Here is a 13,431-nt window from a genome sequence, read left to right as displayed (position 1 = left end):
CGCCAGGGCGTCTTTGTCCTCTCGACTCTTATAGCACCTCAAAACTAGTATAACCTTCCCACTTAGTTTTTGGAGTTGGTACATCGACTCTTATAAGTTCGAAAACGGATTTCCTAGTTATAGAGCGATAGAGCGGACAACTAGAAAAGAATCCTAGAGGTTCATGTTCAGAGCAGTGTTAGTGCATAAAGGCACAAGGTACATACTCGGATCTTTTCCTATCTTCTATTCGGGGAAAGTGCATGAGGGAAGTGTGAACTTCAACTCACTTGATCACTTGAAAGTTTGAGATTACACATCTTTTTATTTTTCGGCTTGTCTACGAAGAGACCTCCCACTCAAATTTTCAAGAGCATATAGATTTTGAACATATGTGATATAGATATAGTTTTGAAAACTTATTTGATTTGGATGACAAAATATTTTCAAGTTTGAAAACGAAAACGGTTTTTCAAAATTCAAACTCGTTTTGTTAAAATTCAATTTCAATTAAACTTTCAAAAATCAAAATATTTTAATCTTTCACATTATGTTTATAATCTTATAAAAAAACATTTTTTCTCCAGAAAATTTTCTCATTAGAGTTCTATAACTCATGGTAGTGGGGCTGAAAATCCGGATTTCTAAAAACCTAGACTTTCGGAACAGCCGCACACCTCGGAGTAAAATCACCATAACCGGCGGCCCCGATGTCCTTTTGACCCAAAACTGGTGACATTGGAAAGAGGACAGACAGACCTTTAATTTTATTTAAGAGTCATTAAATTTCAAATTTTGAGCAGCGAGTTATGCCACTTGTACTGCAGGTTTTACTCCAGCTCGAAGAAAACAGAAATAATTAAAGTTCGGTCTTTTAGGGCGTAAAAAGAATCGAGTGTAATGGAACGTTTTATGAAGTTGTTAAGGCTTTTATTTGTGTTTTATTAATATGGTAATAACAACAAGCATAAAACGATTCAAGCAAATAAAAGAAACTAGTAAGACAAGAAAACTAGTCACAAAATTTACTCGAAATTTTCTCAAACTTAAAAACACGTTTTTCAATATAAAAAATTAAAAAAATTTAGAACTGATTCTAATGTGTTTAAATAACAACCCAAACTCATAGAAAATGAACATGATTTTTAATTTAAAGGCAAGAGCAATAAATTAAAAAAAATCTAAGAAAACAATTCTAACTTGTCACAAAATTAGTAAGCTTTCGAAAACGATTTTCAAGCTCATAATTTTAATTACATGTACATGCATATCTTTGACCATAGCTCTGATACCATTTATTGGAATTGATCTAGGGATTAGGAAAAAAGTTTAACGCTTCAGGTAAGCGGCGAAATTTTAAAAATTTTCTTTTGACAAGTGTTAGAATGTGAATATAATATTGGGTAGTTATTATAGAATGTGAACGTAATATTGGGTAGTTATTAGAATAGAATATTATGTATTTATTGTAATTCATTTCTTTCCTTTACATTTCTTGTCTAACTTGTATAAATACCCATTACATGAATGAGAAATATACAACCTTTTCTCTCCAAAACCTCTCTGATTACATGGTATCAGAGCCATCCAAAAATTCCCAAAAATTCGAAATCAAACATCCCATTACCTGGGTTCGAGATTAATCTGCCCTAAACCACCAGATTAGGGTTTCAAATATTTTTTTTTCTTCAGAAAATCTTCTAAGCCTCCGAAATCTTTTCATCATTATCATCTAAATCCATCGATCCCTTACACTCACCACTTACCCAGACCATTCAGAAACTCAATTCCGATCAATTTTGTGCCAAAACCTGTTTATCCCGCCGACCCACGCACCTCCACGCACCGCCGCTGCCGCAAAAAAAAATCTCAGGTTTATCTCTTCGACGTTCCGTCTAGCTGCTCACTCTTTCCAAAACGACATGGCTGAGAAAAAGGCTGTTGGTGTACCGGAGATCATGCCCATCCTCTCGAAGATCACCGACCACAAGTTGAGTGGTTCTAATTACCTCGATTTGAGCAAAACCATCCGGTTATTCCTTCGAAGTATCAACAAAGATGATCATCTAACCGATACAGCTCAAAGTGACGAGTCAAAGCAGGCATGGCTTCAGGAAGATGCTCGCCTTTTCCTCCAAATCCGTAAACTCCATTGGTAGTGAGGTAATTGGTCTTGTTAATCACTGCGAGTTCGTCAAAGAATTAATGGACTATTTGGATTTCCTTTATTCTGGAATAGGGAATCTCTCTCGTATGTTCGATGTATGCAAAACCTTCTACAGGGCTGAAAAACAGGACCAATCTCTCACCACCTATTTTATGGAGTTCAAGAAGATCTATGAAGAGCTCAACATGTTGCTGCCCTTCAGTGCCGACGTGAAAGTTCAGCAGCAACAGCGTGAGCAAATGGCCATTATGAGTTTTCTTGCGGGACTGCCTTCAACCTTTGACACTGCAAGATCTCAGATAATCTCTGGTTCCGACATTTCCTCTCTCCAAGAGGTGTTCAGCCGCGTTCTTCGCACGGAGGGAGCCCCGTCTAATCCTGTCAATGGAGCTTTACTATCCCAAAACACACATAGCTCAAGCCGCCCCGCTTATTACAAACCTGGAGCCCCAAGGAATTCAGAGTCTCGTCCAACAGACACCGCCGCAGTCACTTGTAACTACTGCAAGAAACCAGGTCATACGATCCAAGAGTGCCGAAAGCTTCAGTACAAGAATCAAAAGAACCCATCTGCTCATGATGCATCCTCCGACAACAATTTGGTTCGTGTCCCTGCTGATGAGTATGCCAAATTTTTCGAGTATCAAGAATCACTAAGGACTTCAAAACCCTCTGTCGCTGCCATTGCCGAATCAGGTAATCCGAGTGCGTGTCTTCTTTCCTCATCCTCCAAATGGGTCATTGATTATGGTGCCACAGATCATATGACAAGTAATTCAAAACTTTTCTCCACCCTTACACCTCATGCTTCCGCTTCCACGGTTACCTTAGCCGATGGATCCCCTTCCAATGTTATTGGTTCTGGCACTATCACACCTACTTCTTCTTTGACGCTATCGCAAGTCTTGCACTTACCCAACCTATCATTTAATCTCTTGTCTGTTAGCCAACTCACAAAAACGTTAAATTGCTCAATCTCATTTTTCCCAAACTCGTGTGTTTTTCAGGATCTCATGACGAAACGGACTATTGGTAAAGAACATGAAGAACATTTTCATTTAGGTCACCCTTCCCTTCCTCTTCTCAAGCTTCTTTGTCCTCAATTTCGCTCAATTTCGACTTTAGATTGTGAGTCGTGTCAGTTTGCCAAACATCATCGCCTTAGTTCTAGCCCTAGGATCAATAAGCGATATAGCGCTCCGTTTGAATTAGTTCATTCAGATGTTTGGGGTCCATGTCCTATTACGTCCAAACCAAGTTTTCGATACTTTGTCACCTTTGTGGATGATTTTTCTCGTGTAACTTGGTTATTTTTAATGAAAACGCGTTCTGAATTATTCTCATTATTTTGCTCTTTTTGTGCTGAGATCCGTACAATTCAATATCTCTATTCGCACCTTCTGTAGTGATAATGCCAAAGAGTACATGTCTAGTCAATTTCAAAATGACATGACCCAACATGGCATGCTTCATGAAACATCATGTGTTGATACTCCGTCCCAAAATGGAGTTGCTGAACACAAAAATCGACACCTTCTTGAAACTGCACGAGCTTTGCTATTTCAAACAGGTGTTCCAAAGTGTTTCTGGGCGGATGCCATCTCTACTGCGTGTTTTCTTATCAACCGTATGCCATCATCTGTTCTTCAAGGTGCGATTCCTTACAAAACATTATTCCTTCAAAAGCCTTTGTTTCCCGTTAATCCAAAAATCTTCGGTAGTATATGTTTTGTTCGGGATGTTCGTCCAGGTCTTACGAAGTTAGATCCAAAATCCTTAAAATGTGTGTTTTTGGGATACTCTGGTCTTCAAAAAGGGTATCGATGTTACTGTCCTAGTCTTCAAAGGTATCTTGTGTCTATCGATGTCACCTTTCTGGAACACTTACCATACTTCACATCTGAGAAATCAACCTTGCCACCTCCCGAGGACGATGATCTTTTAGTCTATTCCATTACTTCACCAGACGTTCCATCTCCCTCACAGGTACCACCTCCTTTAGCACTCGACTCCACAGACACCATAGCACCTGACTCCACAGACACCATAGCACCTGACTCCACAGACACCATAGCACCTGACTCCACAAGCACCATTGAACCTGCTCCTAGCGTTGAACCTCCTCCTCCTCCGATCAAGATCTACACTCGTCGTATCCACCCGGTACCACACACGCTCATTGATCCTCCAGAGACATGTCCTACACCGGGTCCTTCGTCATCAGATCCACCTCCAATCGAAGATCTTCCCATTGCATTACGCAAAGGTAAACGATAGTGTACTTACCCCATCTCTTCATCTATCTCATATAATCTTTTGTCATCTTCCTCATATGCCTTTGTTTCATCCCTCGACTCTATCACCATTCCTAAAACTGTTCGTGAGGCATTAGATCATCCAGGTTGGCAGAAAGCAATGAAAGAGGAAATGAATGCCTTAGATGACAATGGTACTTGGGAGTTGGTTACTCTTCCTTCAGGGAAACGGGTACGCCATCACCTAAAAAAACTCTATAACATCACTTTAAAATCAAGTGACGCAGACCTAAAAAAACTCTATAACATCACTTTAAAATCAAGTGACGCAGAGCTCTATACCATCACTTTTCAACAAGCGACGCGTTACCCATTACAGCGCTAAATCCAACGTGGATCCACGTGGAGCGTCGCTTCTAAATAAGTACCGCTGTAGAGCAAGAGCGTCGGCCGATATAACGGCACACAAAAAGTGACGCAAATCTCCTATAGCATCACTTTTTGAGCGCCGTAAATGACTCGTTGTGTAGTAGTGCGAAAGAGACAAAATTACCCTTTCGATAATTTTTGTAAAACTTGTCTTGTTCTTGTTTTGACTTAGCTTCTAGTTTAACTATCCCTACTCGATGTGATTTGTGACAGTGACCTCATGGATCCAAATGAACAAAGCTTCTAAATACTTGGACTCAAAAGTTCACAAACCTTTTCCAAGTTTAGCTTAATGTCAACTGACTCCACTGTTACCGGTCCGTCTCGGTCCGGTAGATCGACGACGGCCACGCTGGCGGCCGTCCTGAGCCCGGCGCTCGTCCGGGGCCGGCACTCGCCGTGGCCGGCGCTCCAAGGCCGGCCCTCCTCGGCCGGTGCTCCAAGACCGGCCCTCCTCGGCCGGTGTTCCAAGGCCGGCCCTCCTCGGCCGGCGCTCCAAGGCCGGCCATCCTCGGCCGGCGCTCCAGGCCGGCCCTCCTCGGCCGGCGCTCCAAGGCCGGCCCTCCTCGGCCGGCGCTCCAAGGCCGGCCCTCCTCGGCCGGCGCTCCAGGTCGGCCCTCCTCGGCCGGCGCTCCAAGGCCGGCCCTCCTCGGCCGGCGCTCCAGGACCGGCCCTCCTCGGCCGGTGCTCCAAGGCCGGCCCTCCTCGGCCGGCGCTCCAGGACCGGCCCTCCTCGGCCGGCGCTCCAAGGCCGGCCCTCCTCGGCCGGCGCTCCAAGGCCGGCCTTCCAAGACCGGCCCTCGGCCAAGGGGTTCCTCAAACACCTCTTGGCCGCCTATAAATAAGAGGGTCTCTCCCTCGACCCAGGTAATCCGAATTTGAGTACTGAAACGCTGCCGAACTCACAACTCGCTCGTTTCTCTCAACTCTCGACCCCTAAACACTAAACCTCTATCAACCACCTCAATCCTACTAATGTTGAGCGTCGGAGAGGTAAACAGAGGCAACCCCTCTGTTTCCCCTTTGTAGTTCACACCTTTTCGCTTGTGTTTCAGGTGCTTGGACGAGATAGACATTATAGACAGCTAAGGGACGACTTGAGATATCAAGTCCGATACGCTCGAGCCGGAGTGAGACCACTTGGTCCGGCCTTGGGTCTAACCATTTCCGGTTCCTAAATCGTTGTCCGAAAAACAGCGACAACATTTTGGCGCTAGAAGGAGGGGATCTCTCGACCTTGACGACGCATTCCCTCTACCAGTTTTCTCCTTTTGTTCTCACGACTCTCGAGAGATGAGTCACATTCCCACTACCTCCGCGGGTACCCGAGCGACTGGCTCGAGGTACGGTCTTCGGCACCTCGCACATCGTCTTGAAGGGCAACCTCGCGATAGCGAGAGCCAGCCCCAAGACCCGATGGTTGACCCCGAGGCCGCGCTCCGAGAGGACACGGCCCGGCGGCTTGCGGAGCTCCTTGACCGCCCCGGCGTCGATGGTTCGCTCATAGCCGACCTCCTCGGCTATGACGTTGAGGATAGGTCCGCCAAAGACTACTCCGACTCCGAATATGTGGGGGAGTCGAGGACCAACGAGGCAACGCCTAGCCTCGCCCCTTCGCGGCCCGAGAGGCCCAACGACGCTTTGGCCGGACCGTCGCACATAGTGCGGCAGCAGGCACGGTCACATTCCCGGGGACTCGCCCCCTCGGTTTCAAGAGGTGGCCGGACACGGCCCCTCGCCGAGGAGAGAGCGACTCTGGTAGATGATGGGGCCGACAGCCGAAGCGCCCGCCGGACGGCCCGACCAAGGGCGACCTCACCTCGCCCCGCACCGAGTGCGGACCTTAGAGAGCGCTTGACGGCGCAGAGAAACTCCCGAGCGGAGGATCTCCGCCAAAGGCTAAACTCTCGAAGGGACGCGCTCCCCGCCGCAACTCTCGGCCGGCCACAGGCCAATGTCGTGGACCAAGCGTCCAACGAACGCCAACCGGTGACTCCCGTGGCCCCGACGATCGGCCCCGCTAATGGGCTCGACATGGTCACGATGATTCAAAGCCTCCAGAATCAAATCATCGAAATGAGGGAGTCGGGGAGGCAAAGGCCGTACGGAGGGATCGAGGAATCATACTCTCCCTTCGCCGCACAAATCCTCGCGCAACCATGCGTGGGGAACTTCAAGCTACCGTCCATTCCTCCCTACGATGGACGTACGGACCCCCACTTCCACATCCAACACTATGAGACGTGGATGACTATGCAAGGGCAGGCGGACGCCACCCTCTGCCAAGCCTTCAGCCTGACCCTCACAGGCTCGGGGTTTGAGTGGTTCCGAAGCTTGAGGCCGGGAAGCATCCCGTCTTTCCGGGCCTTGCGAGAGGCTTTCCTCGCCCGATTCGCCACCCTCGTGGCGCAAAAGAAGCCGAAGACCCACCTCCTCTCTATCCGACAAGGAAGAGACGAGACGCTGAGACAATACCTCGCTCGCTTCACCGAGGAGTCTCACAAGGTCGAAGGGTTCGACGACAGGGACGCCATCACGGCGATCACCGAGGGAGTGCGCACGAGCGACTTCCTCAAGTCTATTGTTGGCCAAGTCCCGCGTGACATGGCGGAGCTGATGACAAGAGCCCGCACATACATGGGAGTCGAGGACTATCTCGATGGCCGAGATGGCCGAAGGGCAGGAGGACAGGGGAGTCGCCGTCGCGACGATCGAGATGAAGATCGTCCCGACCCCCGAAAGAGGAGGAATAAGGGAAGCCAGGCCCCTAACGGCCGTTCCCTCCCCGGGCCGAAGCCACCGCATGTCGACAGCTTCCGGAGGTTCTCGCCATTCACTCCTCTGAACACTCCGCCGGAGCAAATCCTAGCTCTGCACCGTGACAAGTTGGGGAGCCCGACCCCGCTCACGAAGGATCCCGCCAAGAGGGATCAAAGCAAGTACTGTGATTACCATCAAGATCACGGGCACCTGACATCCGAATGCTATCAACTTAAGCGTCAGATTGAGGCCCTGATTCAAGATGGGAAGCTGAAAGAGTATGTCCTAAGAACTATCGGGACGGCCGCGGCGCACGGAGGTCGCCCGCGGCAAGGGAAGAAAGGTCCGGCGACGGTGACTGTCACAGACCGCGCGACAAACGAAGAGCCGGAGAGCTCGCAACTTCACGTCGTGGGTGCAATCTTGGGTGGCCCGGAGTTCGGGGATTCGGCTACACAAAGGAAGAAGTACGTGCGCGAAGTTTCCCAAGGGAAAATAGCGCACTACATCAACCATACGTACGAGGTCCCTCCTCCGGCCCCCTTCGAGTCCATGTTCTTCACCGGACAGGAAGCAACGCGAGTTCTCCATCCACACAACGACGCGATAGTCGTCTCCGCCCCGGTCGCCAACAACCTCATCCGGAGAATCCTGATCGACAATGGGAGCTCCGCCGACATAATCTTCAAATCGGCGTTGGACAGGATGAAACTATCCGGGGTAAGACCGACCCCGATCTCAACCCCACTCTTCGGCTTCTCCGGGGAGAGGGTTATGACGGAGGGAACTATCGACCTCCCGGTTACCTTCGGTACGCCGGGGGGGCTCGAGGTTACCCACATCGTGTCGTTCCTGGTGGTGGATCAGCCCTCGGCTTACAACATCATCGTCGGCCGCCCGACTCTCAATCGGTTGAAGGCCATAACATCCACGTACCACCTGATGATGAAGTTCCCGACCGATAAAGGGATCGCCGTGATGTTGGGAGACCAATCCATGGTGAGGATGTGCTACATCCAGGGCGTGGATGGAAAAGGGAAAGCGAAGGTGGTGAGCACCGTCTTCCAACTCGGAGACAAATTCCCGTGCAAGTTAGAGGAAGGAGGCACCTTCGGAGAGCTAGACCAAAGGGACGAAGTCGAGCGTCGGAAGGTGGAGACACCGGACGACCTCGTTCCCGTCGTGTTGGACGACGCCAAACCTGACCAAGTGGTCAAGATAGGCGCCCAACTCCCGTCTGAGACCCGAATCGAGCTCGCCGCTTTCCTCCGAGAACACAAAGATGTCTTTGCGTGGACACACGCCGACATGCTGGGGATCGACCCCGAGATCATGGTTCATCGTCTCAACGACGACAAGAGAGTGCCCGAGCGCGTTCAACCGCGACGGGCGTTCAGTGGGGAGAGGTACCAAGCCATTGGTGAAGAAGTTGACAAACTTCTCGCCGCCAACTTCATCAGGGAGGCGGAGCACCCCAAGTGGGTGTCCAATGTGGTAATGGTCAAGAAGCCAAACGGGAAGTGGCGGATCTGTATCGACTACAAAGATCTCAACAAAGCCTGCCCGAAAGACAGCTTCCCTCTCCCGAGGATCGAGCAGCTCGTGGACGCCACTGCGGGCCACGAACTGCTAAGCTTCATGGACGCCTACTCAGGCTACAACCAGATCCGCATGCACGAGCCGGATCAAATTAAAACCACCTTTGTTACGAACCGCGGACTTTACTGTTACAAGGTCATGCCCTTTGGCCTCAAAAACGCGGGAGCAACGTATCAAAGGTTGGTGAACCGCATGTTCGCCAATCAGATTGGCAAAACTATGGAGGTCTACGTGGATGACATGCTTGTCAAAAGCCTCAAAGCCCGCGACCACGTCCGAGACCTTAGGGAAATGTTCACGATTCTGCGGCGTTACAAGATGAAGCTTAACCCCAACAAGTGCGCTTTCGGGGTCGAGTCTGGAAAGTTTCTGGGCTACATGGTGAGCCGCCGCGGGATCGAGGCCAATCCTGAGAAGATTAGGGCGATCTTAGAGATGAGGTCGCCACAAAAGGTCAAAGAAGTTCAAAGCTTGACGGGAAGGATCGCCGCCCTGACGCGATTTGTTTCCAAAGCCACTGACAGGTGCCAACCGTTCTTCAAGGCACTGAAGAAGACCGATGGGTTCGTGTGGACGGAGGAGTGCGAGGAAGCATTCCGCGATATGAAAGCCTATTTCACCTCCCCCCCGTTCCTCGCGAAGCCAAAGAACGGCGAAACCCTGTACCTCTACCTCGCGGTTTCCGATAGGGCCGTGAGCGCGGTCCTCATACGCGAAGAAGACAAGGTGCAATGGCCAGTCTACTACGTTAGCAAGGCGCTCCTCGACGCCGAAACCCGATACCCCGAGATCGAGAGACTGTCCCTCGCCCTCGTCATGAGCGCGAGAAAGCTCCGGCCCTACTTCCAGGCGCACCCCATCGTGGTCCGCTCGGGGCATCCCATCGAGAAGGCCCTTCAAAAAGGGACCTCTTCTCGAATGGCGATATGGTCCCAAGAGCTGGGCGAATACGGGGTCGAGTTCCAACCGAGAACCGCCATTAAGGGTCAGGCCCTCGCCGACTTCATCGCCGAGTTCACAAGCGCGCCCCCAACCAATGAGGGCGACGAAGGGAGTAAGACCGCGGAAGACAAGGAGGACGACCATAGCGATGTTGTCAATGGTGCCCACAAGAAGAGTTGTAGTCTTTATTTTGAACATTTGATGTAATAAAGTCTCATGAAGACTCTTGCTTGTAATTGCCTATTCATTCATTAATAAAGTTGAAACGTTCATTCAATCTTCCTTGTCTGAAGCTTTATGATAAAACCATAGTCTTTTAGTCCATAAACAAACTTAACAACTTACGAAGAGACAAATGTAGATTTGCATGAACAAACTCTTCGTAGTTTGCTTAAAACGATATATTCGCAATCTTAGGGTCAAAGGACTATTGACCTCAGTATGATTGTTAGAAGAATCTATGATGTCTGGTTATGAGGCATTGAGAGTTAGGAACTCTATAGTTCTTCTAGGTATCTTCCGAAGGTACTGAATTGACCAGTGCACTTCTAGAGACAAGATAAGAACAAACCATTTAACCTCTTATGTCTCGAAGTCACTATGTATGAATTGCATCATGCTTACCTCAATCCTGAAATGAGACATGCCATTTCACACCTTAGTATTCTCATTTGAGAAAGTCAAAGTTCGGACTCACTATGTGATTCCGAACAAGGCCTATTGGTGAAGTACTAAGTTGTGAGTCTGTCATGAGTAACTTTGTGAAGTTCTCATAGATATGGAATTCATGTACAAGATTGCTGAAATGCAATGTATGTCACCTCATGCTTTGTTCCTTGGAGTGTGAATAAATGAACTGGCCAGTGTCCAAATTGAGTCTTGACTCTTTTGGATGAAACAATGTGACTTGTTAGCTCCTCGTCAATACATTGTTTCTAACTTATTCACAAGCGACAAAGGAGTTGAGGAAATAACAGCTAGAAGGGTAAAATGGTAATTTAGTAAATCCCGACTAGCTGATGACATTCATGAAGGGTAAACATAGATAATATTCAGTGGATCCGCTCATCATAATTAGGTCGAATTCTTGAGTAGAAAATAAATTCATTTGAACCGAGAGATTTTCAGTGTCAGCTCTTTAGTGGAGTCAGTTGGCATTAAGCTAAACTTGGAAAAGGTTTGTGAACTTTTGAGTCCAAGTGTTTAGCTAAAGCTTTGTTCATTTGGGTCCATGAGGTCACTGTCACGAATCACATCGATAGGAATAGTTAAACTGGAAGCTAAGCCAAAACAAGAACGAAAATAGTCAAAAGGGTATTTTTGTCTTTTGAGACAAAGGATGAAATGAATGTCAATAAATTTTTTGACAAGTTCATTTGATGACTTAATGTCACTCGGCCATAATATGATTAATTGGGCCTTGTGGATTAATTTCATTTCATAAGAATTTTATTGAAAATTCTTAATGGGCCTTTTTCATGTTGTCATGAACAAAATGGAAAAGCTTCTAGAAGCCCCTTCTAGAAGGTGATAGGCGCCCATAATACCCATAGGAAGAGAGAATATTTTGTGCATAAATGTATCAAGATACTTGCCAAAAGAAAAAGAGGAAACAAATTTCCCCTAAGAGGAAACATGGTGGGCGCCCAAATGTGGTCAAGAGAGAAGCAAACAAAAGAGGAAACAAATCCAAGGACTTACTTGTTTTGTCTTGGACGTGCACCTCTTTGAAGGAAAAGGGAAATTGGCTCATGAATATGTGATATTCTATAGAAGAGGAAACTACCTTATTGAAGGTGAGACCTCTCCTATAAATAGGAGCCTCATTCCACACTTTTCATTCATAAAAAGTTTTAGAGATTGAGAGCTTCTCTCTCTAGACTTGGCCGCCCCTTCCTCTCTCTCTCTCTAGTTTATATTTTCGATTTTTCTTGTCTTGGCACCTAGGTCCTCACTCGACCTAGTGTTTAGCTCTGCGACTTCGAGACTCGTTCTTAAGTCGTAGTGTTTAAAAGTGCCCACTCACTAATTCCTTCTTTTCGAGTGATTTAGTGATAGAAACTATCGTGGTTGCTCGAGTTCCCGAGGAAAGAAAGAGAGACGTGCTGCGAGGGGAGACGAGCGTTGCGACTTTCCAAAAGCTTCTACAAGGTTCAAGCTTCAAGAAAGGTTAGTAACTTTTATAGCTCATATTAGTTTTTATTTACATGTACATGCTCTTGTCTAGGTTAGTAAAAACTAGTTTTACTTAAAAAGAAATTTTTTAAAATTCCGCCGCTTAACGAAGCGTTAAACTTTTTCTCAAACCCTAGATCGATTCCAACAAATGGTATCAGAGCTATGGTCAAAGGAATGCATGTGCATGTTTTTAAATTATGAGCTTGAAAATCGTTTTCGAAAGTTTACTAATTTTGTGACAAGTTAGAATTGTAATCTTAGATTTTTTTTAATTTATTGCTCATGCCTTTAAATTAAAAACCATGTTGTTTTTCTATGAGTTTGGGATGATGTTAAAACACATTAGAATCAGTTCTAAAAGTTTTTAATTTTTTATATTGAAAAACGTGTTTTAAAGGTTTGAGAATTTTCGAGTAAATTTTGTGACTAGTTTTGTTTTCTTGCTAGTTTCGTTTATTTACTTGAATCGTTTTATGCATGTTGTTATTTCTTTTATTTTTTATGTTATTACCCTGCTAATAAAACACAAATAAAAGCTTTAAACAACTTCATAAAACGTTCCGTTACACTCGATTCTTTTTCGCATCTAAAAGGACAAAGCTTTAATTTATTTCTTTTTCTTCGAGCTGGAATGTAAACCCGCATTAAAAGCGGCATAACTCTCTGCTCAGAAATCTAAATTTAATGATTCTTGAATCAAATTAAAGCTCTGTCTCTCCTCTGTCCAATGCCACCGGTTTCGGCTGAAAAGGACATCGGAGCCACCAGTTATGGCGATTTTACTCCGAGGTGCGCGGCTGTCTGAAACTCCAGTTTTTTAGAAATCCGGATTTTCAAACCCCACTACCATGAGTTATAGAACTCTAATGATAAAACTTTCTTGAGCAAAAATGTTTTTCATATGATTATAAACATGATGTGTAAAGATTAAAAGTTTTGTTTTTTGAAAGATTAATTGAAAGTGAATTTTTACAAAACTAGTTTGAATTTTGAAAAACCGTTTTCACTTTCAAACTTGAAAATATTTTGTCATCCAAATCAAATAAGTTTTCAAAATGTTTTCAAAACTATATCTATATCACATATGTTCAAAATCTATATGCTCTTGAAAATTTGAGTGGG

The 13,431-nt window shown here is 46.4% G+C and overlaps 1 protein-coding gene across 1 annotated transcript; it reads left to right on the top strand.

Moving 5' to 3' along the window:
• Positions 1–2,169: 2,169 nt before the first annotated feature.
• LOC149390249 (uncharacterized) lies at positions 2,170–3,182 on the top strand. The gene is made up of 2 exons (XM_089621208.1): positions 2,170–2,842; positions 3,154–3,182. Exons 1-2 carry the CDS (start codon positions 2,185–2,187, stop codon positions 3,180–3,182), a joined length of 687 nt encoding a protein of 228 aa, XP_089477334.1. The 5' UTR covers positions 2,170–2,184.
• The last annotated feature ends 10,249 nt before the right edge of the window (positions 3,183–13,431 follow it).

Source organism: Urtica dioica, chromosome 7, assembly GCF_054948205.1.
Source record: "Urtica dioica subsp. dioica isolate 48M chromosome 7, U.dioica_male_clone48M_v1_H2, whole genome shotgun sequence".
NCBI classification, from domain to species: Eukaryota; Viridiplantae; Streptophyta; class Magnoliopsida; order Rosales; family Urticaceae; genus Urtica; species Urtica dioica.
Note: the sequence above shows the minus strand (reverse complement) of the source record. Positions and strands in the feature narration are given on the sequence as shown.

Bases quoted from the DNA above. Each gene is read 5' to 3' on its own strand.
- LOC149390249 (XM_089621208.1), top strand. From the start codon at position 2,185: ATGGACTATTTGGATTTCCTTTATTCTGGAATAGGGAATCTCTCTCGT. The intron at 2,843-3,153 runs GTAATCCGAGTG...TGTGTTTTTCAG, and splicing joins CGCTGCCATTGCCGAATCAG to GATCTCATGACGAAACGGAC.